This window comes from Jaculus jaculus, chromosome 2 (assembly GCF_020740685.1).
Source record: "Jaculus jaculus isolate mJacJac1 chromosome 2, mJacJac1.mat.Y.cur, whole genome shotgun sequence".
Lineage (NCBI taxonomy): Eukaryota > Metazoa > Chordata > Mammalia > Rodentia > Dipodidae > Jaculus > Jaculus jaculus.
Genome location: NC_059103.1, coordinates 156587475 through 156615268, shown reverse-complemented (window position 1 = coordinate 156615268; position 27794 = coordinate 156587475). Strand labels below are relative to the sequence as shown.

The 27794-nt window shown below is 38.6% G+C and overlaps 1 protein-coding gene across 1 annotated transcript in view; it reads right to left on the bottom strand.

Annotated features, from left to right (window-relative positions):
- Atp6v0d2 (ATPase H+ transporting V0 subunit d2) overlaps window positions 1-19175 on the bottom strand; it is a 47388-nt gene extending 28213 nt beyond the window's left edge. Inside the window, exons 1-2 of the mRNA XM_004656917.2 lie at window positions 18926-19175; window positions 7159-7330 (exon numbers count right to left, since the gene is read on the bottom strand). Of these exons, the coding sequence (XP_004656974.1) occupies window positions 7159-7330; window positions 18926-19055 (302 nt within the window). The 5' untranslated portion in view covers window positions 19056-19175. The remainder of the gene's footprint in view (window positions 1-7158; window positions 7331-18925) is intronic.
- Between the last annotated feature and the right edge of the window lie 8619 nt (window positions 19176-27794).

The window sequence follows — 27794 nt, the reverse complement described above, 5'->3', positions numbered from 1 at the left end:
TTGTAGATTGGCGTTGGTAGAGGTGGCCATTTTCATTATATTAATCATTACAATCCTTGATTTCCTTCTCAAAAGATGTTTTTTTCATTCATATGTAAGGAATCTATTGATTTTTGTGTGTTTTTGGTTTTCTGAAAGTGATTATCAGCTGTAGGAGTCTTTAGGCTGTCTTACATATTATTTGTAAATAAGGATACCTTGAGCCCATCTTTTCCTATTTGTATTCTTCTTAATTCTTTCCCTTACCATATTGCTGTAGCTAAAACATCAAATGCTATGTTAAATAAACATAGAGAGGGTGGGCACCTTTGCCTTATTCCTGATCTTAGTGACAAGGCTTGGGTTTTCTTCAATTTATCATGATATTAGCTACAAAATTGTCGTATTTTCCCTTTATTTGGCTGAGATAGATTCCTTCCATTCCTAGCTTCCTCAGATTTTTGTCATTAAGAGGTAATGAATTTTGTTAAAGACATTTACTGTATCAATTGAGGTGATCATATGATTTCTGTTAGATACTAATTTTGCTGATGTCATTTGGCATCCACAACCCAGGTACCAGGTAAAATGGTGTTTTCTATTCTTACTGCTGGATTTTCCTGAGTGCAGCAACATCCACATAGAAATACAACTCCACCCTACCATCCTTAGCTCTGGTATTTCCTCATTATGGATCCTTTTCTCTTTCACAGTTTAACATTATGCTGGAGTGCATGAATGTATGTTGGGTAGGCTTATGTATTGTGTAAATACAGATACATATCTTTTGGTCAGTTTCATGGATATGTGACCTATGACCCCAATTTTGTTTAATTATTTAGCATTGTTTTCTTGAAGTTATTAAATATTTTGTGGGGGAGTTGAGGTAGGGTCTCACTCTAGTTCAAGCTGACCTGGAATTCATGATGATACTCCTATCTCTGTCTCCTGAGTGCTCAGATTAAAGGTGTGCACCATCATACTCAGTTTGAAATTATTAAATATTTTAAAATAGAAGGTCCTGCACTTTTTTTTTTTTTTTTTTTTTGAGGTAGAGTCTCACTCTAGCCCAGGCTAAACTGGAGTTAACTATGTAGTCTCGGGTGGCCTTGAACTGACAGCAATCTCCTACCTTTGCATCCCGAGTGCTGGGATTAAAGGTGTGTACCACCATGCCCAGTGGCCCTACTCTTTTGTTTGGAGTTGGCATCATATTCTTAAATTCATAACTCTGTTTTGTATAAATGTACATTATTCCATTAGGTAGAAGCCAAGATTTTGAGTGACTTTTTTTGAAGGATTAAATCAGTATATTGTATACCCATGTTAGAGTCTCCTCATATTCTCACTGAGCTTAAATTCTTAACCTAGTATATCTCATTTCAGTCATCTATTAGTTCCTATGGTGAGGCTTGGCTCCAGAACCCCTAAAAATACCAAAATCCACAAATGCTTAATTTATTTAGGCAAATAACTTAGTATTTGTATATAACCTGCACATTGCCTCCCATACATTTTAAATCATACCTGAATGACTTTATACTACTGAATATAATGTAAATTTTATGTAGGTATTTGTTTTATTATTTACAGAATAAAGTCAACAAAACCTCTGCACATGTTCAGTACAGAAGAGGCAATGTTTTAGAAATATTTTTGATCCGTGCTTGTTTCATGGGCAGAGGCAGACCCCATGGTTAGGGAAAGCTGACTGTTCTCTACTCATACTGCAGGGTATATTTCTTTAGTCATCATATAAAGGATTAGTTTTAAGAGATGGCTACAAAAGAGATAAGAAGTTGAGATGCTGCTAGAAAGTACTGGTTAAGCAAGAAGAAAAATAAACCAAGGCAGGCCTGCATTAGATAGTCTTCATGAAAATGCAATTGGATCCATTCCTTTGTTTCATACAACTGTGTGTAATTACAGTATGCAAACCCTTCAGATATCCCTTCTACTTAGGATTTAAAAATATCTGTTCCACATTTTCAAAATAAGTTTCTCCTGTACAGTAATTATCTCAAATAAAATGTGCAATGCTTAAGCTAATCAGCTTAAATTTAGACTGCCTCTCTTTGGGTGCACTTAGACATTTCTATAATGTCACCTTAGGCATTTTCTAATATAATAGGAAGTAATTCTATTTGATGGAAGTTAATGGGAGCTAGATATAGACTTTACTTTGCAAAACATTCTAGAAGCATAAGAAACATTATTTCAGAACTATAGGACACCTTTCCCCCATGGCAAATTTCAAAGCATTTTTAACTTCCATTTTCCTGATGGCTAATATGTGACATGAGAGCAGAGGGAGGGCAGTGGAGTGAGGAAGGGGACCAGCAGGAGGGGCCCAGGGGTTTGAAAGAGGGGAGCGGGGGAAGAGGATCAACAAAAGCAAAGTATGTATAAATTCCCTTAATGAAACTCACTGCTTTGTACATGAGTCAATGTTTTAGAAAGAAAAAGTAAAGCAAAAAGGACCTGAGATACAGCTCAGTGATAGAGTGCTTGCATGTGTAATGCCCTGGTTCATTCCCCAGCCACAGACATGGGAATGCACATGCGTGCACACACATACACACACTCACACACAACTTTGATGTAACAAAGTCCAACATCCTTAGCCTGGAATCAAAATCTTTCTAAAAGTCTGGTCGCAGTTTAGTTTACCAAGCCTTTCTTTTCTATTTATCCCTTCCCTCTTGGCACAGATCATCCAGCCCACACTGACCCAAGACCCATGACAGGGATACCTTTCTTATCTATATGCTTCTACCCCACATGCTGAGTCTTCTCTGATATTGAATTTTCTACCATATTACCCAGCTCGGAAGCAATGTCAACCTTGTGGGAAGGCTTCCAGAATTCCTGGATTGAGTCAGATCCAAGTTCATACTAATCTTCATCACTGCATTCTTAGAAACATCAGGGCTAGAGAGATGGCTCAGCAGGGAACACACTTGCTTGTAAAGCCTGAGGACTGGAGTTCAATTCCCTAGTACCCATGTAGTGCCAGATGTACAAGGTGGCACATGCATCTGAAGTTCATTTGAAGTGCCTAAAGGCCCTGGCATGCCCATTCTCTCTCTTTCTGTTTCTCTCTCTCTCTCTAAAATAAATAAAATATTAAAAAATGTCTGCATCAGGGCTGAAGAAATGGCTTAGTGGTTAAGTGCTTGCCTGTGAAGTCTAAGGACCCCCGTTCAAGGCTTGATTCTCCAGGACCCACGTAAGCCAGATGCACAAGGGGGCTCATGCTTCTGGAGTTAATTTTCAGTGACTGAAGGCCCTGACACACCCATTCTCTCTATCCACCTCTTTCTCTCTCTGTCGCTCTCAAATAAATAAATAAAAATTTTAAAAAGTCAGCATTCGACTGGAAAGGTGGTTCAGTTAACAAAAACCCTTGCTGTGGAGGAGGAGTCATGAGCACTTGCCCCAGTCTGATTCCCTAGCACACACTTTAACACACTGGGTATGGCCATGCATGTTTGTAATGTATGTAATCCCAGTCTTGAGGGGAATAGGAGGGAGTAGCAGAGACTACTATCACTGGAGCTTGATGAAGGGAAACTGCCCTTCCAGATTGACTCAGAGATACTAAGTGTATGAAAGATAGTGGAAAAACTCTTGACATCCTCCTCTAATCTCTGCACACACATGCACAGGAATGCATGCATCTGTATACACATGTGCATACATGACATATCACATCATATACCATACCATACATACACTACACACACATATACACATATGTGCCAAAAATGTTCAGCATCTATTTCTTGCCTATCAATAAATGGAGTGAATGACAAGAACCATGGACACTAACCAGTGTTGCAGGATTATCAATTACTTTCTTCCTTGAGCTATGATCATTCCTCCTACTTACTCATGGATAGGATATAATAACAACTGGAGAGCTACTGGGAAAAAATTCTACCTAGATATTTACTGATTTTCTTTAAAACCAAATGAATTCTAAGAGAGACCAAAGCTTTAAATGTAAAATAAAACATCATCAACTAGAAAATGGAGGAAAAGATAAGTGGATATATTTATGAATCTGGAATAGAAGAAGGTTTTCTAAATTGGACAGTATAAAATGATGAGAGATCAATAGAAGAAAACATTAGAGAATACAACAGATTAAAAGTGATGATTAGGTCTGGGGGTATGACTTAGTTGTGAAATACTTGCCTAGCCTACGAGGCCCTGAGTTTGATCTCAGTGCCTCCCCAAAGCTCAATGTTTCTATAGAAAACAGTAACAATAAATACTATAAAATTAAATTATTTCAAACCAAGAAAATAGCTTTGCAACACATACTATAAAATTCTGATTTTCTTAATTACAAAATGTCTTACATAGTAACTAAAAGTGCTACAAATTCCAACAAAATGGGTATTTATTTAAAGTATTTAATTAGACAGTAAATGCATACATAGCAAATATGAAATAATTACTTTAACTCATAAATATCTTTAAATTGAAGGAAAATGAAACCATTTGCTAATCTACTTGGGTTGGCAAAAATTAAAAGATAATAGGTAATATTGGAAATGGAATAAAGATGCAGGCCTTCTCATGTACTGTTTTTGAGGTGCAAATTGGTGCTATTTTTGTTGAGAACAACTTAGCAATATTTGCCAAAACAAAAAATGCAAATTCCTAAGCTGAGAAAGGTCATAAACTTGAAACCAGTCAGGGCTACACCGTGAGTCAGAGACTACTAGGAGCGCCTACACAGAGTCTGTCTTAAAAAGCAAACCAAACCAAAAGCAGTGATAAAAGCACATTCTTTTCTCTGAAGTAAATTCAAGATCTTCAGAGATGCCTTGGCATGTCACTTAGTGGCAGAGAAGTCACTTTACCTAGAAAATATAAGGCGTTGGAGTTTCATTCCTTGCCCTGAAATGAAAGGTCTTTACAGAAATAAGCTAACTGCAATTTTATTTGTAAGGGAAAGAAATAGAAATTGCTTAGCTGCTTGTCAATAGAAGACTGGTAACTAGAGTCACGACATATAGTAAACACAGAATCTACAGGTTTTTTACTGAATGGTGTTCGAAAGGATATCTTTAAGAAATGGTAAGAGGAGAAAAGCCTAAAATGAAAGATACCATCTGTGTACACTTCACTATGAAGTGATGAATAAGAATGTATGCTAATACTAAGACACATAAGTATTTTCATGGAAAAACACATAAGAAACTGAGGAATGTTTACTTGGGAGAGAGGAACTGGGTGAAGGAGAAGAGGCCAGATGGAACAGTGTGGTTCTTATATTTTTCTGATTCCTCTTCTTCCTCTTCCTCTTTTTTGTAGAATGGGAGAAGGAACCCAGGGCCTTATCCATGCCAGCCAAGTGCTCTAATATAGAACAACAGCCTCAGCCCTTTTCCCTGAAGACATACTGATGAAGTATAGTTGATCTTCTAATAACAGGATACTGTATGAAATCCCAAACAGAAGAGTCTTCGATTATTTCTGGTCTCTCCCAGTATCGAAGCCAGAAACTCAAAATTGGTTTCCCTTTGTATTAAAGCCTGGGAATGGAATTCAGTTTCTATGGAGTGTTTTCTGGGTGTCATTTTTAGATTCCAAGAACTACCTGCTGAGTGTGAGAAATCTTGCTGACATGTTCTTTTCTCGTGAATGAAAGTCATGTGCAGCAGTTAGCATCCATCTGGCTTTATTCAGCTCAGCAAACGATTTGGATATTCTTAGTTCTTCTGTTCTCTATTCACTGGACTCAAGGTCAGAGCTGCTGCTATCTGCACAATGGCAGGATGGAAGAAAGGATAGAGGCACAGAAGCAGTGTCTTCCTTGTCCTGGTCCCTGAATCATCATAATTTATGCATTACTGAGCAGTCAGACAAGAGAGGCCAAATCTGACTTTCCAAAGGCACCTCTGTCACTGGCTTGCCCCACCTTTCTTTTACTTTTTAGAACCTGGCTCTGACTAGTGTGGGGAATCTCCCAGTCCTCCCCACATGTATCTCAATGCCCATTTTCTACTTGTTGTCCTAATTCATCTCTTGTACTGAGCACAGTATTTTTTTTTTAACCAAGTCTAATTCTTTTGTTTCATTCTCACTGATTTTGGTTCATACAACCAAGCACTTGTCCATTGCTGACATCATTCTGCACAAATATTGAGTGTCTAGAAAGCTTGGTGCCAGTGAAAATTCATAATGGTGTAACTCCTATGTAAATTTTACCTAAATAATATGCAACTCATTTATTGCAAGCCTTTTTTCCTAGCTAGGACAACTTGAGGAGCACAAAGATATGAATGGCTCATTCGAGTTCTGGATGCAATTTGAGTTCAATTTATGTTTGTGTGGGGGTTAGGGGCTCACACATTAAAAGTCTGAAACCACTGGTGAGGAACAAAAATAAAATAGATGGAACTATCTGTGATACTTTATGTTGTCTGTCAACACAATGGGACCTAGAATAATCAATCACTTGCTAGGGATTATTCAGATCAGGTTAGCCTCTGGCCATACCTGTGTGACATGATCTTGATTATGTTCAATGAAGTGAGAAGACTCATCTTAACTGGGGCTGGGGTCCAGGGCTTGATAAAAAGGAGAGAGAGCGATAGCTGAGCAGCAGCATTCTTTATTCTGCTTCCTGACTGTGCTGAAGATGACCAACTGCCCCAAGCTCCTGTTGCTGTGCCTTGCCCACCATGATGGAATGTGACCTGGATCTCACTCTAAACTGAAACAAACTCTTCTTCCCTTTTAAATTGATTTTTTCCCCATACTTTTGTTTCAGTAATGAGGAGGTAACTAAGATACTATGCAGGAGTTACTTATTCTGTTAAGGAGAGGAACTGGGGGAGGCAGAAGTGATCATAGGAACAAGGTGTGATGTCTCATCACCAGCCCCACAAATGATACAAAGTGCATCACAAAAGGTTTACTTTTAGTACTAGTACTTTAAGCATCAGCTCCCGTTTTTTTCCGGAGACTACCTCTACAATGGCCTTTATATTAATGAAATCTTTTTCTCTAATGTGAAAATATGACTGGGGGCTTTATCAGTTCCTAAAGTCTGTATGTATTCAAAATTACTGGCAGTCAGACCTAATATCCCACTGGTAACTATTAGTGGTCATTTGCCCAGGCACAGTGGGACTTAATAGAGCACCCTGTTATACTTACGTCATGTATGTGAGAAATGTGCTGAGGGGCTCTAGAGAATGATTCCTGAAATACTCAAATTCTCTGCAGAGCTTTTTCCTCATCTCAGTGTCAATTTTGGAAACAGTAAGTGGATTTGTTTCATTAGCCAAGAAGTTGCCATAGTCAGTCGTCTGAAGATGAATTTTCAGATCTGAAATAAAAGGAAATCCCAAATAAAGTTAAATTTGAAGCAATGGTGAGTTTAGCATAAAACATATCTGTTATTTTCATAGATTTTAACACAGGTCTATTTATTATTAGACTTTAGTGTTTACCTCTAAATGAAAAACAGTGTAAATGCAGATATCCTAGCACACTATAGTAACATTCAATTAGCTAAGAAACTTAGCATTATTTCACAGAAGTAATATTAAAAAAAATTTAAAAACCCACACAGGCCAGAGATATTATGATGATTCATCTTGATTGGCAACTTGATGGGATATGAAATCAACTAAGTGACATGCTTCTGAGCATTTCCAGGACGGGGCAGTTGAGGAGAGGAGATTCCCCCATGGTAACAAGGGGCTTTTTCTCTCTTAGCATGTCTCACAACTATCTCTGTGAACACATAGCACCTATTACAGAATATGATTTTACTTTAAGTTTGAGAACTTTCAAAGGTAGTTACTTTACCTTAGTTATATTTTATATCTGTGGCTAACATGTAAATGTTATTGAATGTCTCAAATGGCATCTAAGCAACATGATGCATGCTTGTAATGCCAAGCACTCAGGAGGCTGAGCCAGGAGTATCATGAATTTCAGGCTATTTTACTTAAGTAGCAAGTATAAGACCAGCCTTGATGATTAAAGCGAGACTCTGTAGATAACACAACAATCTGCAACTTATTAGATTTTCATGTGAATGCTTATTGTACATGTATTGTCTTCTCTCAAATATAGAAAACCCAAAAATAAACTATATCCCACACTGTCTGGTGAGGGAGAAGGCATCCACTAACATATTCAAATAATTTATTAACTTTGGTGATAAACATCTTAGTTTATGGGAACAGGGAAAATGAGGCCACAGGTCAATAGGGAAGGGAGAAAGAGGCCAAGGGAAGTTTCTTGAAGGAGAGAAAGCCATAGATGAGCCTTAAAATGCTATGTCAGAGTAGAAGGAAGGCATTCCATGAATTAGGGCTGATGTGTGATAAGTAGGCAATCCTAAGCAGTTTGGTGCTGTTGAACTATTAGGTGGGAGATATACAAATTCAAAATGCAGCTACCACAGCTATCGTTTGATTTAGTAACTCCGCTACTATTCCCAAAGGAAGTGAAATCAGCATGTTGAACAGGGACTTGCACTTCCATGTCTATTGCCATGTCAACCACAATATCAAAGCTGTGGACACAAGCCAAATGTCCACACAGAGGTGAGTGGGTAAATGGTGTAGGAATATATAGTGGAATACTACTCAGGCTTATAAAGGAAGGAAACGCTGTTATTTGTGATAATACAGGGGAAGCTGGAGGACATAATGTTCAGTGAAAAAAGCCAGGCACAAGAAGGCAAGTGCCACATTAGCTCACTTTTGTGAAAACTCAAAGAGTGGAACTCATAGAAGTAGAGAGGAGCATGGTGGTTATGAGGAGATGGGAGTGGGCAGCGCTGGAATTAGGGAGGTGTTCATTAAAGCATTCAAACTTTCAGGTAGATAGGAGGGATAATACCAAAGTATTCATTGTACATGGTAACCATAGTAACAATGTATCATATTTTAGTACAAAAAAATAAATATGTGAGGTACTGCATATGTTCATTTTCTTAGTTGACCAATTCTACTATATGTATTTCAAAACATGATGTTTAAGTACAGTAAGATAGAAACAAGGAGTTCATGTGTTTTTGCACAGTAAGGTGGCTATAGATAACAATAATATACCACATATTTCAACATTTTGGAAGATTTTGAATGGTTTCATCTTGAAGAAATAACAGCCTGGTTGATGGCACATATCTATAATCTCAGAACTGTTCCAGGCTGTTCTAGTCTGGGCTAAATAGCATGACTTTCCATAAATAAATAAACCAATAAAAATACTCAAGGTTTAAGAAGTATATGAGTTACTTTTTTCATCACTGTGACCAAACACACAACAAAAGCCACTTAAAAGAAGGACAGGTTTATCTTAGCTGATGGTTTGTGAGGGGATGAGGAAGGAATGGAGGTAGGAATTCCAGTTTCCTCAAGGAATGCAATGCAAAGGGGTTTTCTCTCCTCAGTAAACCTTCCTGGGAACTCCTCAAAGACACACTCAGAAGTATATCTATCCCCAGGGTGATTTCAAATTCCATCAAGTTGATAATAAAAATTAACCAACACAAATGGCTAGACATGTTCAACAGAATTTAAGTAGTGCATAGTGTATGCATGTATGCAAACAACATAGGGAACCCTATTAATTTTTATGATTTTCATATATTTATGTTTAATTTATTTTATTTTTTAATATTTATTTATTTGTGAGAGAAAAGAAAGAGGCAGAGAAGGAGAGAGAGAGAGAGAGGGGGGGTGGGGGGAGGGAGAAAATGGGCACATTAGGGCCTCCAGCCACTACAAACGAACTCCACCTTGTGCATCTGGCTTATGTGGGTACTGGGGAATTGAATCTGGGTCCTTAGGCTTTGTAAGCAAGTGCCTTAACCACAACCACTGGAGTAAACTCTCCAGCCCTATGTTTCATTTGAAAACACATTTAATTTACAAAGAAAGCAAAAATGTTCTGTTACATGATTGATATCATTAGTGTGTGTGTGCAGAGTATGTGTGGTATGGTCCCCTGTGAGCGCACATGGAGGCCAGAGGAAAGCATCCTCCTCATCTGTGTGCATCTCCCCACGATGGAGTCTCTCCCTCAGCCCAGAGTTCTGGTCCATGCCCTGCAGAACTTTGGTTATGGAAGTGTAAGCTCCAGAAGTTCTCTGGTATCCACCTCCCCAAGGACAAGGATTCCAGACTAGCATGGCCATGCCCACCTATTCACGCGAGTGCTGGGAAATGAACTTGCATGCTCTAAGGTCTTCTTGGGACCTCATGCACTCTTAGCTGATGAGCCATCTCTACATCCCTTCAATACCATTACTAATGTTTTTTTAAACCAAAGGCTGGTAGGAAGGCAGAGGTAGGAACCAAAGCTACAGAAACAAGCAGATGTCAGAAGGAGTGCTTGGGCTTGGTGTCTCTGAGGAGTCTTGCTATCTTCATTCTAAGGCTACCAGGCAGCAGCTGTGAGATTTGAACTAGGGCAAGGAAGACATAGAATTCTTCTTCAGTGTCTCAAATTGATTTTGTATCAAACATGCACTTTGTTTGACTCAATTTTTATTTAATTAACTCAACTTAAAGCAGCTACACTTTGGTGTTTTTTTTTTTTTTTCATGCTTCCTTTGGATCTTATTTTGGTAGTTCAGATTTGTATATAATTTGACAGTTTATATTCTCACCACCAGAGAATATTCACTAACAGAAATGACACAAATGTTTCTTTCAAAATAATGATGCTTTGCTCTGTGACATATGTTTCTTTTAAGCTGAATGACTTCCAAATTTTTTAGCTGCCAGTGAGATCTTAAAATTAAACATCTCAAGTGTTTCAGACCCTGAGGGACTGGAGTCACTGGAGAGGCCAATAACATAGAAGACTCTTTTCCTCCTCTGGCCCCAAATAACCCAAGCGATACTTGCCTTTGGAGTCTCAGTAAACCCTTTGATCTGAAATTCTGAGATGGCGGTAGAATAAAGCGATGGCAGAATGCCAGTGGCAACAACACTGTTCATGATTATAGTTTTCAAAATGGATTCACTTAACTTTTTTTCTCCTATGTTTTCCTAAACACTTACTTATCTAAGTAGGTGTATCAGAAACAAGATTTTGTGGCCCAGCATATTAAGAATTAATAGGTTGCTTTATTGTAGGAGCTGAGAAGCTTTGATAAGTTAATTCATGTGATGTATTTAAAGAGTATGATGGAAAACCTTCCCAGTCAGCAACAAACAGGAAGGCTGCTTACAGAGCACACTTGGGGGAAATTACTCTGTTTTTGTTCAAATAGGAAGTATAGCAAGTAATGTGTTTGCTTTTATTAAAATGAGAAATATGGGACTGGAGGAATGGCTTAGTGGCTATGGCATTGGCCTGCGAAGCCTAAGGACCTGGGTTCGATTCCCCAGGACCCACGTAAGCCAAATGCACAAGGGGGCACATGTGTCTGGAGCTTGTATGTAGTGGCTAGAGGCCCTGGTGTGCCCATTCTCTCTTTCTCTCTATGTATTTCTTTCTCTCTCAGAAATAAATAAAATATTTTTTTAAAAAAGAGCAAGTATGTTTTGCCAACCATGGTATGCCAACAGGCTAAATCAATTTAATAATTTCTAAAGAGTAAAATGCTTCCTAAACTGTAAAAGGGATCCACTATGCTATTTTCACTCATATCAAAGAACACCACACAGCGGTGTGTATCTGTGTGCCTGTGTACTTGTGTGGGGTCAGAATGTAAGACAGCCTTCTGAGGATTGCCTCTCCCAAGGGAATGATCCCCAGGCACATGGCTAATCAATGAGTCAGGAAGAGCATGATTACTTCTCTCCACTCACTAGTTGGCTACTCATTTTTGGAAAATTATTTTCTTTGTACAGTTTGCCGTTTGGACATGCATATAAAAGTGAACTTGGGACCTGGGTGCATGCTTATGATCTCAGCACTCTGGAGGCTGAGGCAGGAGGATTAAGGATTTAAGACCAGCCTGAGCTATCGCAACCTTTGGCTCTTCCAACACCATCCCCCCACCAAAAAAAATGAAAAGAAAAAAAAAAAAAACTTAAAGTGAATGTTCTACCTTGTACTTTCCTAGATGTTCTGTTAAGGAAGCCTGTTTAGAGATGCCTGTTCCCTGTTTTTTTTGCTAGTGCTAAACCCTGGGTGATTATTTGCCCTTTCAGAAGTCAGTTTCCTCATCTGCAAAGTAGTAGACAGCTTGCCTAGCACAGGCAAGACCCTGAACTTGCTCTCCAGTCCCATACATACACACATAAAAGAAGATAGTCTGTACTTCCAGGCTATGGCTGGGATGAACTCGGATGGTAGTCCTGGTTCAGTCTTCAGCTTTATGTTGCTGCTGTTGTTAAAAGTGGCAAGCACAGAAAGTGAAGAGGCAGTGTGCAGAAGCTACATCCAATTATTTTCGGTGTCTTCTTATGTGTGCCTGTCCACTTCTAGGTTGGTTTGATTCAGGTGGCTAATAATTTTGACTCTTAATTTCTAAGTGAAGAATTTCCAACTTCATGGACCAGATGTAATAAATACTCCATTTTTTAAAAAAAGATATCTTTTGTGATTTTTAATTTTTTTGAGAAAGAGAGAGGGAGGGAGGATGGGCACACCATGGCCTCTAGCCATAGCAATCATATGCCAGACATATGCACTACCTTGTGCACACGTGCACCTTTTATGTCTGGCTTATGTGGGTTCTGGGGAGTGGAACCTGGGCTTTACAGACAATCGCTGTAACCACTAAGCTATTTCTCCAGCCCAATTATTATAATTTTTAAGAAACATATTTGTTATGGTTTGAATGTGAAATGACTCCCACAGTCTCATGTCTTTGAAAACTTGGTCCCAGCTGGTGTTGCTGCTTGGCAGGGAGGGCGTATAGAACCTCTGCATTGTATGGGCTGGGCTGGGATGATATACCATGGAACTGTGAGCCAAATCAAGTCCTTCTTCCTTTCAGTTGCTTATGCTAGCTATTTTGTCAAAGTGATGAGGAAAGTAACTAGTACAATAGTATTATTTATAAAGCCTGCCACTTCTCCATTTTTGCTGGCTTCTAGTTTTTCATATGGTGCTAGACCTTCTCTTGAGGCTCTGTGTACCTCTCTCCCTCCACTCTTCCCTCCTCCCACTTCCATCCTTCTTTCATCTCCTCCTCTTCCCTTCTCTCACTTTCTCCTTCCTTTCTTCCCTTCCCCTCCCTTCTCCTCCCACACCTTCTATTATTCCTAACAGGATCATGTAAACTAGATTGGCTTCAAAGTCAAAACCCTCCTGCCTCAGTATCCTAAGTGCTGGGAGTATAGGTGTCACCTACATTTCTTAGATGATTTCTATTCCCAAGTTTTCTAGTTAAGAATGATCATCTGGCACCTATATTCCAGCGCCAATTTCTTAACTGATATTTCCAGGCTCTTTTCTTTGTATGAGCTCCTGGTATAAAGTTAATTATTTCTTTCCTGAAAACTATTGTTTTCTTCTAATGATCTTACAAACACCTTGCAGCTTCAAGCCACTAGAAGTATTAAATAAATCAAAACAGGGCTGGAGAGATGGCTTAGTGGTTAAGCAGTTGCCTGTGAGGCGTAAGGACCCCAGTTTGAGGCTCAATGCCCCAAGACCCACATTAGCCAGATGCACAAGGGGGCACATATGTCTGGAGTTCCTTTACAGTGGCTGAAGGTCCTGGCTTGCCTTTTCTCTCTTTCTCTCTCTCTCTATCTGCCTCTTTCTCTCTCTGTCACTCTCAAATAAAAAATAAAATAAAATAAATCAAAACAGCATTTATAAGATTTGTAAGGTGTATTGACACTGATAGGATGGCCTTAGTATGCATTACCTCTTAACCTTGCCCATAATCCTCATTTCACAGGTGAAGAAACTAAGGCTCAGAGAAGTACTATACTTGTGATTTCCATGCCAGCAAGCATGTTAGGCATGAACCCGGTCCTCTTCAGTGTTAGTCTCAACATCTGGGCCTTTACATTCTGTTCTACAGATGCCTCGACCTTTTATCAGCCTAAATTCTGCCTTTCCTCCAGGTATTGCAGTGTCTTAGCCAAATGGAAGCACTTCATTGTTTCCTTTTTCTGTAGTTCATTGGCTTTCCCTGACTGCCACAAGGTTTTGCTATGTCAAATCTTCCTTGAAGTCCATCATCAGCATTTTCTCAATATTTTTCAAATTTGATTTAAAGTATAGATTGGAGCCATTTTTGTATTCTTAAGTTTTATTGATTATTTACTTTCCAGTGACATTTTGAACTAGATGTGTATACTGAACAGTGACTTATTAATTTTCTTACTCTTCTCAGTATCTCATTTCAGTTTTTTCATATACATAAGCCTCATATATTTGATTGAATTTGGGATTAAAACTGAGGACCAGTGCTTATACAGTACTTCATTCATTATTATGCCTGGTGACGGCTATCAGTACTGAAATGCCTCAATTCCTTTTTTTAAAAGAAACTATTTTAGAAAGTTTCTTGTCCAGGATGACCTCCTGCCTCAGCCTCCCAAGTCCTGGGAATACAGGCATGAAATCACCATGGTAGGCTTTTTCACTTTGATTCTTATGCTTCAGATTTCCCAAATTGCTGCTTTCTGTAGGAGAATGGAATTGACCGGTCACATACTAAACACTGTTAACCAAGATGATGAACTATTTCAGGACTTCCAAAGTCTGGCAGAAGAAGGGAATCTAATTTTGACTGTATGTGCATTGCAGTGTGTAGGAAAATCCTGGGTGTGCTATTTGGAGTCCTTCCCTGACCTGGGAGATAGACCAGGAAGAGGTTCTCTAAGAATAAGATAAGATAGCACCTTGCTAAATATTCCATAGCTTTTTTAACAACTCAGGACCAGAAAGTAGAAGAGTGAAATTTATACTGTGCAGCCTTGGGCTCCAGCAGCTATGAGAGAATATAGTGTATGTGTCTGTTTACTGTCGAAAAGAAGCTTACACTAGGGTGTAGTCGCTAGGTAGTAGAACTTGCCTAGCACATTTCAGACCCTGGGTTCAATTCTCAGCATTGCTAAAAGCAAAAGAAAACATCGCTATAAAATAGCAAATAAAATAGGTGGGACATTATTCATTCATGAGCTGACACTAACTTAAGTGTCAGCAGCTAGAAAGATAAATGATTCAGATGTCCTACAGCAGGATGACACACGTATGCACATGAGACTATACAGGATTAGGTTTATTGCTAGTCACATGAGAACATACAGTTGAGACTTGCTGATTCTGTCATAGCAGGGATATGATATTAAAGAGTCTATAGAAGAGACTTGAAAGGGGATTTGAAAGGAGAATGAGTTGAAAATTTCTCTGGTCAACCCATATATAGAGAGGAATTGTGATTGAAGGCTTAGCTTTAGAGAGCCAGAAAGCTTCTGGCAGAAGTGTAAAGGCTTGACAGGTAAAGATCAACTGACATTCATCTGGCCTGATGGAAAGTGTTGAAGTATTTTATTTTATTTTAATTAATTTATTTATTTTTGATTTTTTGAAGTAGGGTCTCACTCTAGCCCAGGCTGACCTGGAATTCACTATGGAGTCTCAGGGTGGCTTCGAACTCACGTCAAACCTTCTACCTCTGCCTCCCAAGTGCTGGGATTAAAGGCGTGCACCACCACGCCCAGCAGAAAGTGTTGAAGTATTTTAAACAGCGATATTGTTCAATACACTTTTTTTTTAAAGTCAGAAACTTTACTTACCCATGATTATTTCCTTGACTATCATTGCCAACTGTTTAATATATGGTTGATGAACTGATTCCTACCTGAAGACACAGCTGGAGAAAGACTGGAGTCAAACCACTTGAAGGGACACACTTGTTAATGAGACAAAAAGTATTTGCTCTCCACTCCCTTCCCAGAAGAATTGTGGCAAGGACAGAGAGACAGTTCAGTACAAGGACAGAGAGACAGCTCAGTAGAGCACATTCTGCTCACCATGAGAGTGAGTGCAAACTCCCACCATGCTTCAGGAAAGATCAGTTATTACTAAACTTTAAGTTGGTTTGACCATTGTCTTTTTCCAAGAGGAAGAACATTTGCACAACTATTTGTAACAAACATTATGAAGAGAATACTAGTGTTAATTTTTTTTAAGAATAGCAGCTTCCTTCTTTTGTACTTAGGAAAGACTGAATCACAGTCAGGAACCCATTAGTCAGGGTCAGGCTTTGGAAGAGATGAGAATTTCTGAAAATACTTGCTTAGTTATGCTCACAATCCTACACAGTTGTGAACACTTGGACTTTCCAAAGCTTTCTTGGGTGACCTTTATCTTGTCTCTCCTAAATGTACCTTGTGTTCCTCGTAAGTGGTTCTGTAGGAGTCTGTCACTATCAGAGTCCTTTTACAGAATACAGGACTGTAAAAGCAAATGAAATCTTTGCCAAGCTAGCTCTTCTGTCACAAAAAACACCTGCTCCAACACACTGCTGTTACAACACAGTTTAAGCTTCTCCTCTATATCCAGGGTTTGCACACTGCGTACTTTGTACAAAAGCAAGCAGAAATCCTTAAGTCCTTATCATCTGTTCCAGCAAATGCCTTTGATTCTTAACTGAATTTAGCTCAGGAGGTGGCTGGGATGGTGCTTCACATCCACAGAAGCCACACATAAGTTGCTTTCCATGACTTGTTTATTCCCTGACAACCTAGTAAATAATTAGGTAGGGTAGGTAGTCTATGCTATTTTCTACTAGCCAAACAGAGTTGACATCAAACCAGCACAGCCCTAGTACACGTATTGTTTAGTGTGTATACTTGTGTGTTGCTGAAGATCAAAGATGGGCTTTGAGCATGGCGAGGCTAGCAGAAGCATTCTTCCTCTGAACCATGCACCCAGTCTCATGTGTCTTCAATTCACATTCAGGAAGTATTTTATGGGGTATTTTAGTGGAAAAAGAGGCACAGATATGTCTATCATCCATTGCTGGCAGCCTGTAGGCTGATTATAGCCATTCTAATTCATGTTCCTCAACAGAATGAGGATAAAAATCTTCTTATTTAGGTTTATTTTTCAGCAGTCATGATCACCCAAATCTGGTTTGATGACTTTGGCAGTTGATATTTCTGGGAATCTCCAAATAGTAGTCAGTCTGACACACAGACTCAAATATATCTGGGAAATGAATAATTGAAACAAAGACATTATTGAGAAGAAAGACAGAATATCATGAGATATGATGATTATAAAGCAATGGTGTTGGCGATTGTGGAAGGGAAGAGTTTCTTAACCAGGGTGTGAGGATAGTTCCAGGGATTTATGATATCATAACATTGTATGGGAAGTTTTGTAGTTGTGTCTGTATAATTTCCTAAGGGGTTTCATTCCTGGGGTCTCTAAAAGGGCCTGGAAGCTGTCCTTGAAACCAGGGTACCAAATTCAATCAAGTGTCTATTCACAGGGTCAATATACTAACCTCATTTATTTCTTCTCTTCACTCACCTCCTCTTTCAACAGAATATTTGGTCAAAAGGCCCATGACAGAGAACATTGGGAGCAGTTTTTTAAAAATTATTGGTTTGTATCCTCTTAATATCTTATTTCTTGGAATTATTTTGGGGCTTTGATATGGCTTCTCTTAATTTTTCTCTGATTCTCTTAAGATCAGGCTAAAACATGTTTTTGGTATCATAATGATTTATATGTTGCTTGCATTTAAATTTACATTCCTTACTGCATTTAAAAGCTTGCCTGAAAACTAAAAAATGTATTCAAATGGTTTCTCTCTCAAGCAAGTATTCTGTCCTATGTTTTTTACTTTAATATATACAGATTTTTTCCATACATTAACATTCTACAATCACCAGACTTCTCACTGAATATGTTAGGTTTGTGATGTGGGTTTATATATGATTTGCTTTAGCTAACAGAACAAGTTATCACCTGAAAGATTCTAGCTGTTTGTACTGCAAATGGATAAACAAGGTCTTTACCAGCTTCAGTACTTGGGCCTTGTCTCCAGCTGTAACTAGCTGCAGCTTTATAAAGGTGGTTTCAGTGTCCTTCAGCCTCACCAGGAAGCCTGCAAAGTCACCTCCAGAAGGTTCTTTGGTTTGTTTTGTCTGCTAATGTCTGTGCCAGGAGGCTTTCTTCTTAGTTCTTATAAGCACATAGTTCATTTGCAGTGGCTAGAGGTCTTGGAGTGCCCATTATCTCTCTGTCTCTCTTCTCTCTTCTCTTCTCTTCCCTTTCTCTCTCTCTCCTTGCAAATAAATAAATAAAGTTTAAAATTTTCCCAAATTGTTACTGGAAAACAGATGCTAGAAAACATTTCTGTAGACAAAAAAGTTATCTCTTTTCTCCCCAGCCTATAGGTTTCCTGGCACTTTGGTGAATCTGTTCTCCAAACAGTGTTTGTAAATAAGTAGAGTTGTCCTCTTAGTGCCCTGTGTCAGTCTCATAGAATGTATAAATAAAATGTAAATATTTAATATTTTAAAATAAAGTTACCAAAATGTTTTAAAGGGTCTAATATGTGCTTCTTTATTGAGATATTGAAAATCAAACTAAAGAGTGAATGTATTATCAAGTACAACTTCAAAGCATAGAAAACAATATATTTCAAAATATCTGAAAGAATGGTGAACTTTAGAGGGATATAACCCCAACTTTCTGATGGTCAGAAAATCTCAGTTACTGCTTAAGGATGTGTTAAAGTTCATTGAAAATACAGGTCTTTTTTTTTTTTTTTTTCCACACTGAAGATTCCTGAACAACAGATATCTATATTCTAGGAGATAGGAGCTGTTCAGGATTTTTAGGCCATGGGATCACAGTTGATTGTTCTTGCTTCCAGAGACTAACACCATTTCCTTTTGAGTCCTCCCTCTCCTTTTTTCTTATTTTTAAAGGACAAGGAGAGCCATTCTTACCTTCCAGTATCTCATACTGCATTATGTTGATATAGTCCTGCTGGGTCAAGAAGGGGGAAAGCCACACTTACCTTCCAGGGTCTCACACTGCACTAGGTTGATGTAGTCCTTCTGGGTCAGAAGGTTGGCTTTGCATCCTCGTACCAGGCCTTCCAGATAGCCATGGTCCACGTTGAAGTAGAGCTCAGCCCTTTCAGACATGGGGACAAGATCCAAGCCACTCAGACTGAAGTTGCTCTGGAGCCCTGGGCAGCCCCTGAAGACTGGCACGAGTCTGTACAGAGTTGCTGGCACTGACAACCACTCAGCTGATGGTCAGGGTAGTAGTGACTGGTTTTCTCCTGTTCCAGGGGCTCACAGTGCCTCAGCCTTGTTTTTATAGCAACAGTGAGTCAGCCAAATGGTTCAAGCAAGCCATCACTGAGGGGCAGAAGAGTGAGGCAATAAGAAGGAAGTGTAGAGGGCTTAATTCTATTCCCTGAACAATTTGGACATTGGAAGATTTCCTAAGTTTAGTAAATGTGCCTTTCTCACATGGAAGCTATCAGCCTTCGATTACAAATTACATTTGTTCCATACTACATATATATTCACAGCAAAAGTAATTCTTTTTTATTTTTGGTGTATATGTAGATGTGTAGTGTATGTGGTATGTGTATATGTTGTATGCAGATGTGCAAACTGTGTATACCATGGGCCAAGGTGAGAGAAAGACATCAGATATCATCATCTAAGATTCTTTCACCTTGGGACAGAGTCTCTCACTGAACCTGTAATTTCTTTATTTTCAGTTAAACTGACTGACCAGGGAACCCCGACAATCCTGCTGTCTTTACCTGCCTCAGTGCTGGGGTTGCAGGCATGCATGGCCTTTTCCCGGGCATGCTGGAGGTTGATACCAAGTCTTCATGCTTACTGAGGCTAGCTTTCTTACCTGTTGAAACATTTCCCTAACTCCAAAAAGAGACATATGAGACATGGTGGCTCACACCTATAGCCCTAATGCTTAGGAGGCTGAGAGAGAAGGATCACTGTGAGTTTGAGGCCAATTTGAGCTATACAGTGAGTGACAAGTCCGCCTAGGTTACAGTGGGAATTTGTATAAAAAAAATCAGAATGGGGAGATAGAGAAATAGTTTAGCAAATAAAAGCACTTGCTGCACAAGCATGAAGGCCTAAGACCATTTGAGTTCAATTCTCTAGCATCTATGAAAATAGCTGGGTGTGCCCATGCCTGTGACCCCTGTCACAGGGATCAGAGGATCACTGAGGCTGATGAAAACTACAGCTTTGGGTTCAAGGAAGGTCTCTGTTTCCAGGGAAATACACAGCTGATCATCAGTACATCCACATGCATACACTACACAGCACACCACACACGCCCCATCACACATCCTACATATGCCAAAACGAAGAGAGAGATTTATGTTTATGAGACAGGTTCTCACTGTAGTCAAGGCTGACTTAGAACTCACTCTATAAGCCCAAGATGGCCTTGAATTCATGGAAATCCTCCTATCTGAGCTTCATGAGTGTTGGGATTATAGGTGGGAGCCACACACCTGAAAAGATGGATTACTTTTCAATATATTTTTAAAAAGCTGGGGTGGGTGGTAGTTCAGGATATCTATCTATCTATCTATCTATCTATCTATCTATCTATCTATCTATCTATCTATCTATCTATTTATCTAATCTCCTGATAAATAAATTCTATAATACAGTGTATTTGTAAAACAATTGATCAGCAATGCCTTAAAATTATCAAGGGCTATAGAAGCTTCTTATCCAGCTCCAGTCTGAGCCTTGTGGTTACATAATAGCATCTACCTTTGAAAAATCTAGCTGATTATACAACACTGTATTTTCTTTTCTGTCATTTGAATGGCATGGTTACTTGAGATAGATCAAATTGTGACACAAGTCACAGATAAAGAATCAAATTTCAGAAGCTCAAAATGCATAGCTGGTAATGAAGTAGGTGTTTAATGAAACAGTGGCTTAATTTTTTAGTTTTAAGTTCTAAAAAGGAGTATAAGTTCTCCTAATGTATTTATCTCAAAAGCAGTCAAACCAGGGCTGAGGAATTGCTCAGAAGTAAAATTCACTTGCTTGCAAAGCCCAATGACAGAGGTTTGATTCTCCTATATTCACACAAAGTCAGAGGCACAAAGTGATGCATACATCTAGAGTTCATTTGCAAGAGCAAGTAAAAACTCAAAGCAAGAGGTTTTCAAGAGCACCCATATTCTCTCTTTCTCCTTGCATACATATATATATATGTATATGCATATATGTATATGTATAATGTATATGTATGTATGTATGTATGTGTGTATGTATGTATGTATGTATGTATGTGTGTGTGTATGTATGTGTATATATATATATATATATATATATATATATATTATTATAAAAAGTAGCCAAACAACAGTTAGTCCCAACTGTTGTCCCTATCATAGAGCTTTTACTTATTTAAATAGGATGAAATGACCTGAAAAATGACATTGGTTGTGATATGCAATCAGAAAAAGTGGGAGGAAACAAAGAGGCCTAAGAGGGTGGGGAAGTGTAGGCTCCACACAGCGCACACAGCCACAGTGAGAAGAGGAGGCCTCTGAAAAGCAGACTGTAGACTCCAACAGGAATGCTAGCACTAGCTACTTTTCTAGGTTTTTAACCAAAGACTTCTCAAAAATGAAAAAGTTAAAAGTCAGTACCTTTCTTGGAGTTAAAGTGACAGATATTCTCTGAGTGTTGTCTCAGAACTTCCAAACTGTTTGGGATAGGTAGAAAAGATTGAATCAATGTAAATTCTGCAGCAGTTTATGAAAATCATAAGAGAATCAAACATATTTTACACAATGACCAAGATAAAGATCATTCAATCATTAAAAGACTGAGGTTCTTACTCTGTTTTCATAGTCTCTTTTCTACAGTTCTGCATCCATAAACATCCTAAATGTTTTGTGGTGAATTGTATGGGCTTATCTGTCCCTTTCATAGGTCCGAAGGAAGTTGTAAATCAGCTACTTTATGTAACTGAAATTCACAGAAACTAACATATACAAGCAAAACTTTCTCAAAAATTGTTTTATATTCTTATACTAATTGTGTCCATCATATCTAAATGGTAGCTTTTCTTTTCTTTTCTTCTTCTTCTTTTTTTTTGTTTTTTTTAACCAGCGTGGATATTGAACACAGCGCCTGGAGCATGTTGGACAAACTCTACCTTTATCCTTCACCCCAGCACACTGTTGTAGATATTCCATCAAACAGTGTGTTCAAAATATCTCTTCTTGACCAACCATTACAGGAGTATTTAGCCCATAAGAAATGTGATAAATAAACATATTATTTTTGTACTTATAAACTTTTATCTAAATTAGCAAGGAGACCACTCACATTATACAGAACATGCAAAGTTCAACATGTGCCTCTACCATCTCACTTTGATGCTATTCATGAAGTAAATTACATTAGGGCTGACATTCACACAGAAAGTTCACTGATCTGTCAGTTGCCCTTATAGGTTATTATAGAGTTAACAGTAGTAAAAACAACAATAAAAATCAATCAAATGTTGAAAAAATAATTTTTCTATATAGAATTTATGATAAAGATTATTTGGTTGTGCTTCAAATTAATGATGACTCTTTTATAACAGTAAAGTTTATAATAAATACTTACAGATACATTTTTTGAGAATCAGTTATTAAATCTTTATGTCATAATATTGTTACAGTTTTCCCTTGGAGGCAAATTTTTGGTCCTGTCCAGTAGACATTAAGTGAAATTTTAAAAAATTTCTGTATTTGCTAATGACATTTAAGAGTGTGGGCCTCATAATCATAGGCTTCGGTTATTGCCTCTCTCTGAGCCCAGTGTTTTCTAAGTAATGTAATATGGTAATAGTAATCCTTACCTCCTAGACTCCAGTAAAGATTAAATGAGATAAAAAGTTTAGTAAATGATGTAGTTAAATACAGTGGGCATGGTCTTTTCATCTTACTATGTCACTCTTTGATAGCATTCTAATTTTCTAAAATGTCAAGATGTTCTACCTTTTTTTTTTTATTAGTTTTCTATTCTGCAAGTACAGGCAGCTTGGTACCATTATTAGGCTCATCCGTGACCTCCCCCCTCCCTATTGGCCCCTCCTTGTTGAGGTATATGGGTCCTGCATTGTGGAGTTAGCCCACAGTTATGGGTAAGATAAATGTCTCTGCACATCATGAACCAGCATGTGGCTCTGACATTCTTTGCACCCCCTCTTCTGCAAAATTTCCCTGAGCCATGTTGGGTTTATTTTTGGTCTACTTCAGTGATGAGGTGTTGGGGCCTCTGAGGCTCTGGCTCTCTGCTTTGGTAGGAGTTGATTTTTCTCTGTGTTGGTCTCCTTCCCCCTAGTGGTGGTATCCAGTTCATCAGAGAAACAGCACCCTTGCTTGTTTTGCCAATTTTCCTTAGTTTCAGCCGGGGCCCTTTTGAGGTATGATGGGGTTGCTTTCTCCTTAGGATCTGCATCTCTCTGAAAAAGAGAAGCAGATTCTCCGATGGAGACTAAGTTAGCACCAGGACAAATGAAATAACACCTACTTTTTTTTAATAGAGAGTTTAATAGGTGTAGGCCCTCTTGTAGCCCATGATTGATGGTAGCTTGATATTGGAGAGTGGGCTCATGTTTGGATATGGTTCTGACTTGTTTCCCAGCTCCAGCTATGGGTCTGGTACCACTGAGGAGATCAGTTAGCTGAATCAAGAGCAGTTGGTTTCCCACCATGGCTGTGTGCCACTATTGCACTTGTGTGGGCATCACACCAGGTTATTTTCTGCTAAGTAGGTTGGAACATGAGTTGCTTGGACAGATATTGGTCGTTTTCCCCAGTCACCCATGTAGTACCTTCTGGTACTAGATGTGCTGACTGTCTGGAGACTGACTCTCTCCTGGCTTCCAGCCATGCCATTCCATTTTACATGTCAGCTGCATATGGTGTCTTCAGCAATAGGGTCTTACCACTAACCTTTGGTGGGTCATCAAGTACTCTGACAGAAATCTGTCATTCTTTTAGAAAACCTTGTAGGTTTCTCTGATCAAAAGCTCATTGTGGGTGATATCCCCATGCTGGTACTGGGAGTTACAGGTCAGTGTCCCCTAAGAAAATGAGGAAAAAAGGTAACTAATATATAGGAGTTGGAGAGGAGAGAGAGATGGAGAGAGGGAGAGGGAGGGAGGGAAGATGTAGAGGATTTAGGTTAGACTTGATCCTACCCTCTCCAGTGTCTTGTGGTTCAGGTTTTTCCTATAAGGACCTGGTGAAGGTTCAGCAATTTGGTCTGCCTTTTAGGAAATAGAATTTTATGGTACCATTGCTGTTTGGGTCTAGATTAGTGTTCCCCACCCCTTTGATGCCCTCCCCTCCCTCCCCATTCCTCCCAGTGTCTAGGCCATGGGATGCTTGCTGGATGTGTAAGGTATATTGGGTAGATTAAGGTTAGGTACTGTAGATGAGTGAGACTATGTGGTGATTTTTTTTTCTGTGATTGGGTAAGTTCACTGAGAATGATCTGTTCCAGGTTCAACCATTTTTCCTCAAATTTCATTGTATCATTTTTTTCTTACTGCTGTATAGTATTCCATTGTGTAGATATACCACATCTTAGTTATCCATTCTTCTAGTGATGGACATCTGGATTGATTCCAGCTCTTAGCAATTACGAATTGAGCCACTACAAACATGGTTGAGCAAATCTCTCTGGCCTGTGGTTTGAAGGTTTTAGGGTAGATGCCCAGTAAGGGAAAAACTGGGTTTGTTGGTATCTCTATATTCAGCTTTTTCGGGAGTCTCCATATTGCTTTCCAAAGTGGTTGTAACATCCTACATTCCCACCAACAGTGGATGAGTGTTCCTGCTTCTCCACATCCTCACCAGCATTTATTTTCATTTGATTTTTTGATGTTTGCTATCCTTATTGGGGTAAGGTGGAATCTCATAGTTGTTTTATTTTGCATTTCTCTGATGATTAGGGATGATGAATATTTTCTTAAGTGTGTGTTTGCCATTTGTATTTCTTCCTCTGTGAACCGCCTGTTCATCTCTTGTCCCATTTTGTGAGTGGGGTATTTGTCTTCTTACTGTTTAGATTTTTGAGTTCTTTGTAGATTCTAGAGATTAGGCCTCTATCAGTTGGATAACCCACAAATATTTTCTCCCATTCTGTGAGTAATCTATTGGCTTTGCTTATTGTATGCTTGTTTGTAAAGAAACTCTTCAGCTTCATATGATCCCATCTGTTGAGTGAGTGTTTAAGATTGTGAGCTACTGGGGTTTTGTTCAGGAAGTCTTTTTCCATTCCTATATCATGGAAAGTACTTCCTAAATTTTCTTCCAAGAGTATTTGAGTTTCTGGTCTTATATTGAGGTCTTTGATCCATTTGGATTTGAGTGTAGTGCATGGTGAAATGTGTGGATCAAGTTTCAGTTTCCTGCATGTGGTTATCCAGTTTGTCCAGCACCATTTGTTGAAGATGCTGTCTTTTTTCCAGCCTATATTGTTCGGGCCTTTGCTGAATATCAAGTAGCTATAGTTGCTTGACCCAAAGTCCAGGTACTCAAGTCTATTCCATTGGTCTATACACCTGTTCAGGTATAGTGATGCCACCAGAGGTATTTCTTTTGCTGAGGATATGTTTGGATATGCGAGGCATTCTGCCTTTCCGTATGAAATTTGAGATCATTTTTTTTTCTATCTCTGTGAAGAACACTGTAGGGATTTTAATTGAAATTGCATTAAATCTATATTTTGCCTTTGGTAGGATTGTCATCTTCACGATGTTAATTCTACCTACTCAGGAGCATGGTAGGTCTTTCCATTTTCTCAAGTCCTCCTCAATTTCTTTTTTGAGTGTTTTTATGTTTTCGTTGTATAGATCTTTCACTTCCTTGGTTAATGTTATTCCAAGGTATTTTATTTTGTTGTTGCTATTGAAAATGTGACTATGTCCCTTATTTATTTCTCTGTATCTTTGTCATTTGCCTATAGAAATGCTACTGATTTTTGTGCATTGATTTTGTATCCTGCTACTTTGCTATAGGAGTTAATCACCTTCAGGAGTTTTGGGATGGAGTCTCTCGGGTCTCTTACAAATACAATCATGTCATCAGTGAATATAGCTAACTTAACTTCTTCCTTTACAAATTGTATCCCTTTTATTTCCTTCTCCTGTCTTATTGCTTGAGCTAGGCCTTCCAGTACTATATTGAAAAGCAGAGGTGAGAGAGGACAACCCTGTCTTGTTCCTGATCTTAATGGGAATTTCTCCAGTCTCTATCCATTAAGTATTATTTGGGGCCTTCAGAACTTTGTATATTGCCTTTATTATGTTAAGATACTTACCAAGTATGCCAATTCTCTCCAATGTTTTGATCATGAAGTGATGTTGTATCTTGTCAAAGGCCTTTTCTGCATCTATTGAAATGACCATGTGGTTTTTATGTTTAACCTTGTTTATGTGGTGTATTACCTTGACAGATTTCTGTATGTTGAACCACCCTTGTGTTCCTGGGAAGAATCCCATTTGGTCAAGGTGGATGATGCTTTTGATGTGTTGTTGGATTCAGTTTGTGAGGATTTTGTTCAGGATCTTTGCATCTAAGTTCATTAGGGAAATAGGCTGGTAGCTTTCTTTTCTTGTGGCATCTCTGCCTGGTTTTTGAATTAGGGTGATACTAGCTTCATAAAAGGAGTTGGGTAGCTTTCCCAGTTCTTCAATTGTGTGGCACAGTTTAAGGAAGATTGGTTTGAGTTCTTCCATGAAGGTTTGATAGAATTCAGCTGAGAAGCCATCTGGTCCTGGACTCTTCTTTCTGGGGAGGTTTTTTTTATTACTTTTTCAATCTCCATGAGTGTGATGGGTTCATTGAGGTGATTAATCTGCTCTGAGTTTTGCTTTGATAGATGGCATGTATCCAGGAATTTATCCATATCCTCACATTATCCAGTATTGTGGAGTAGAGGTTTTTGAAATAAGTCCTGATGATTCTCCCAATTTCATTTATATCTGTGTGATCTCTCCTTTTTCATTTTGAATTTTGTTAATTTGAAGCCTCTCCTTTTTGTGCTTGATCAAATTGGCCAGGGGTTTGTCAATCTTGTTTATTTTTCAAAGAACCAGCTCTTTGTTTTGTCAATTGTCATAATTGTTTCCTTGCTTTCCAATTCATTAATTTCTTCTCTGATTTTAATTATTTCTTTCCTTCTGGAGCTCTTTGGGTTGGATTTTTCTTGTTCTTCCAGTTCCTTTAGGTGGATGGTTAGGTTATTGATTTGGGATCTTTCTGTCTTTTTTTATGAAGGCATTGAGTGCTATGAATTTTCCCCTGAGGACTGCCTTCATTGTGTTCCATAAGTTTTGGTATGGTGTATTCTCATTGTCATTCAATTCCAGGAATTTTGCAATTTCCTTTTTTAGTTCATCCACTATCCATTAATTGTTTAAAAGTGTGCTGTTCAGTTTCCAGGTGCTGTTGGGATTCTTGGTGGGTCTTTTGTTGTTGATTTCTAGCAATATAACATTGTGATCTGATATCATGCAGGGAATTATGTCAATTTTTCTAAATATGTGGAGGCAGTCTTTGTGACCCAGTATATGGTCTATTTTAGAAAATGTTCCATGGGCTGCTGAGAAGAATGTTTAGTCTGTGGATTTGGGATGGAAAGTTCTGTAGATGTCCATTAGGTCTAAGTACTCTATGGTTTTGTTGAGCTCTCTTACTTCCCTGTTGAGTTTCTGTTTGGATGATCTGTCTATTACTGATAATAGTGAATTGAAGTCCCCAGCTATGATGGCGTTGGTGTTTATTTCTGTTTTATTGTCAAGTAGGTTTTGTTTTATGAACTGTGGTGCCCCTGTGCTTGGTGCATACAAATTTATGA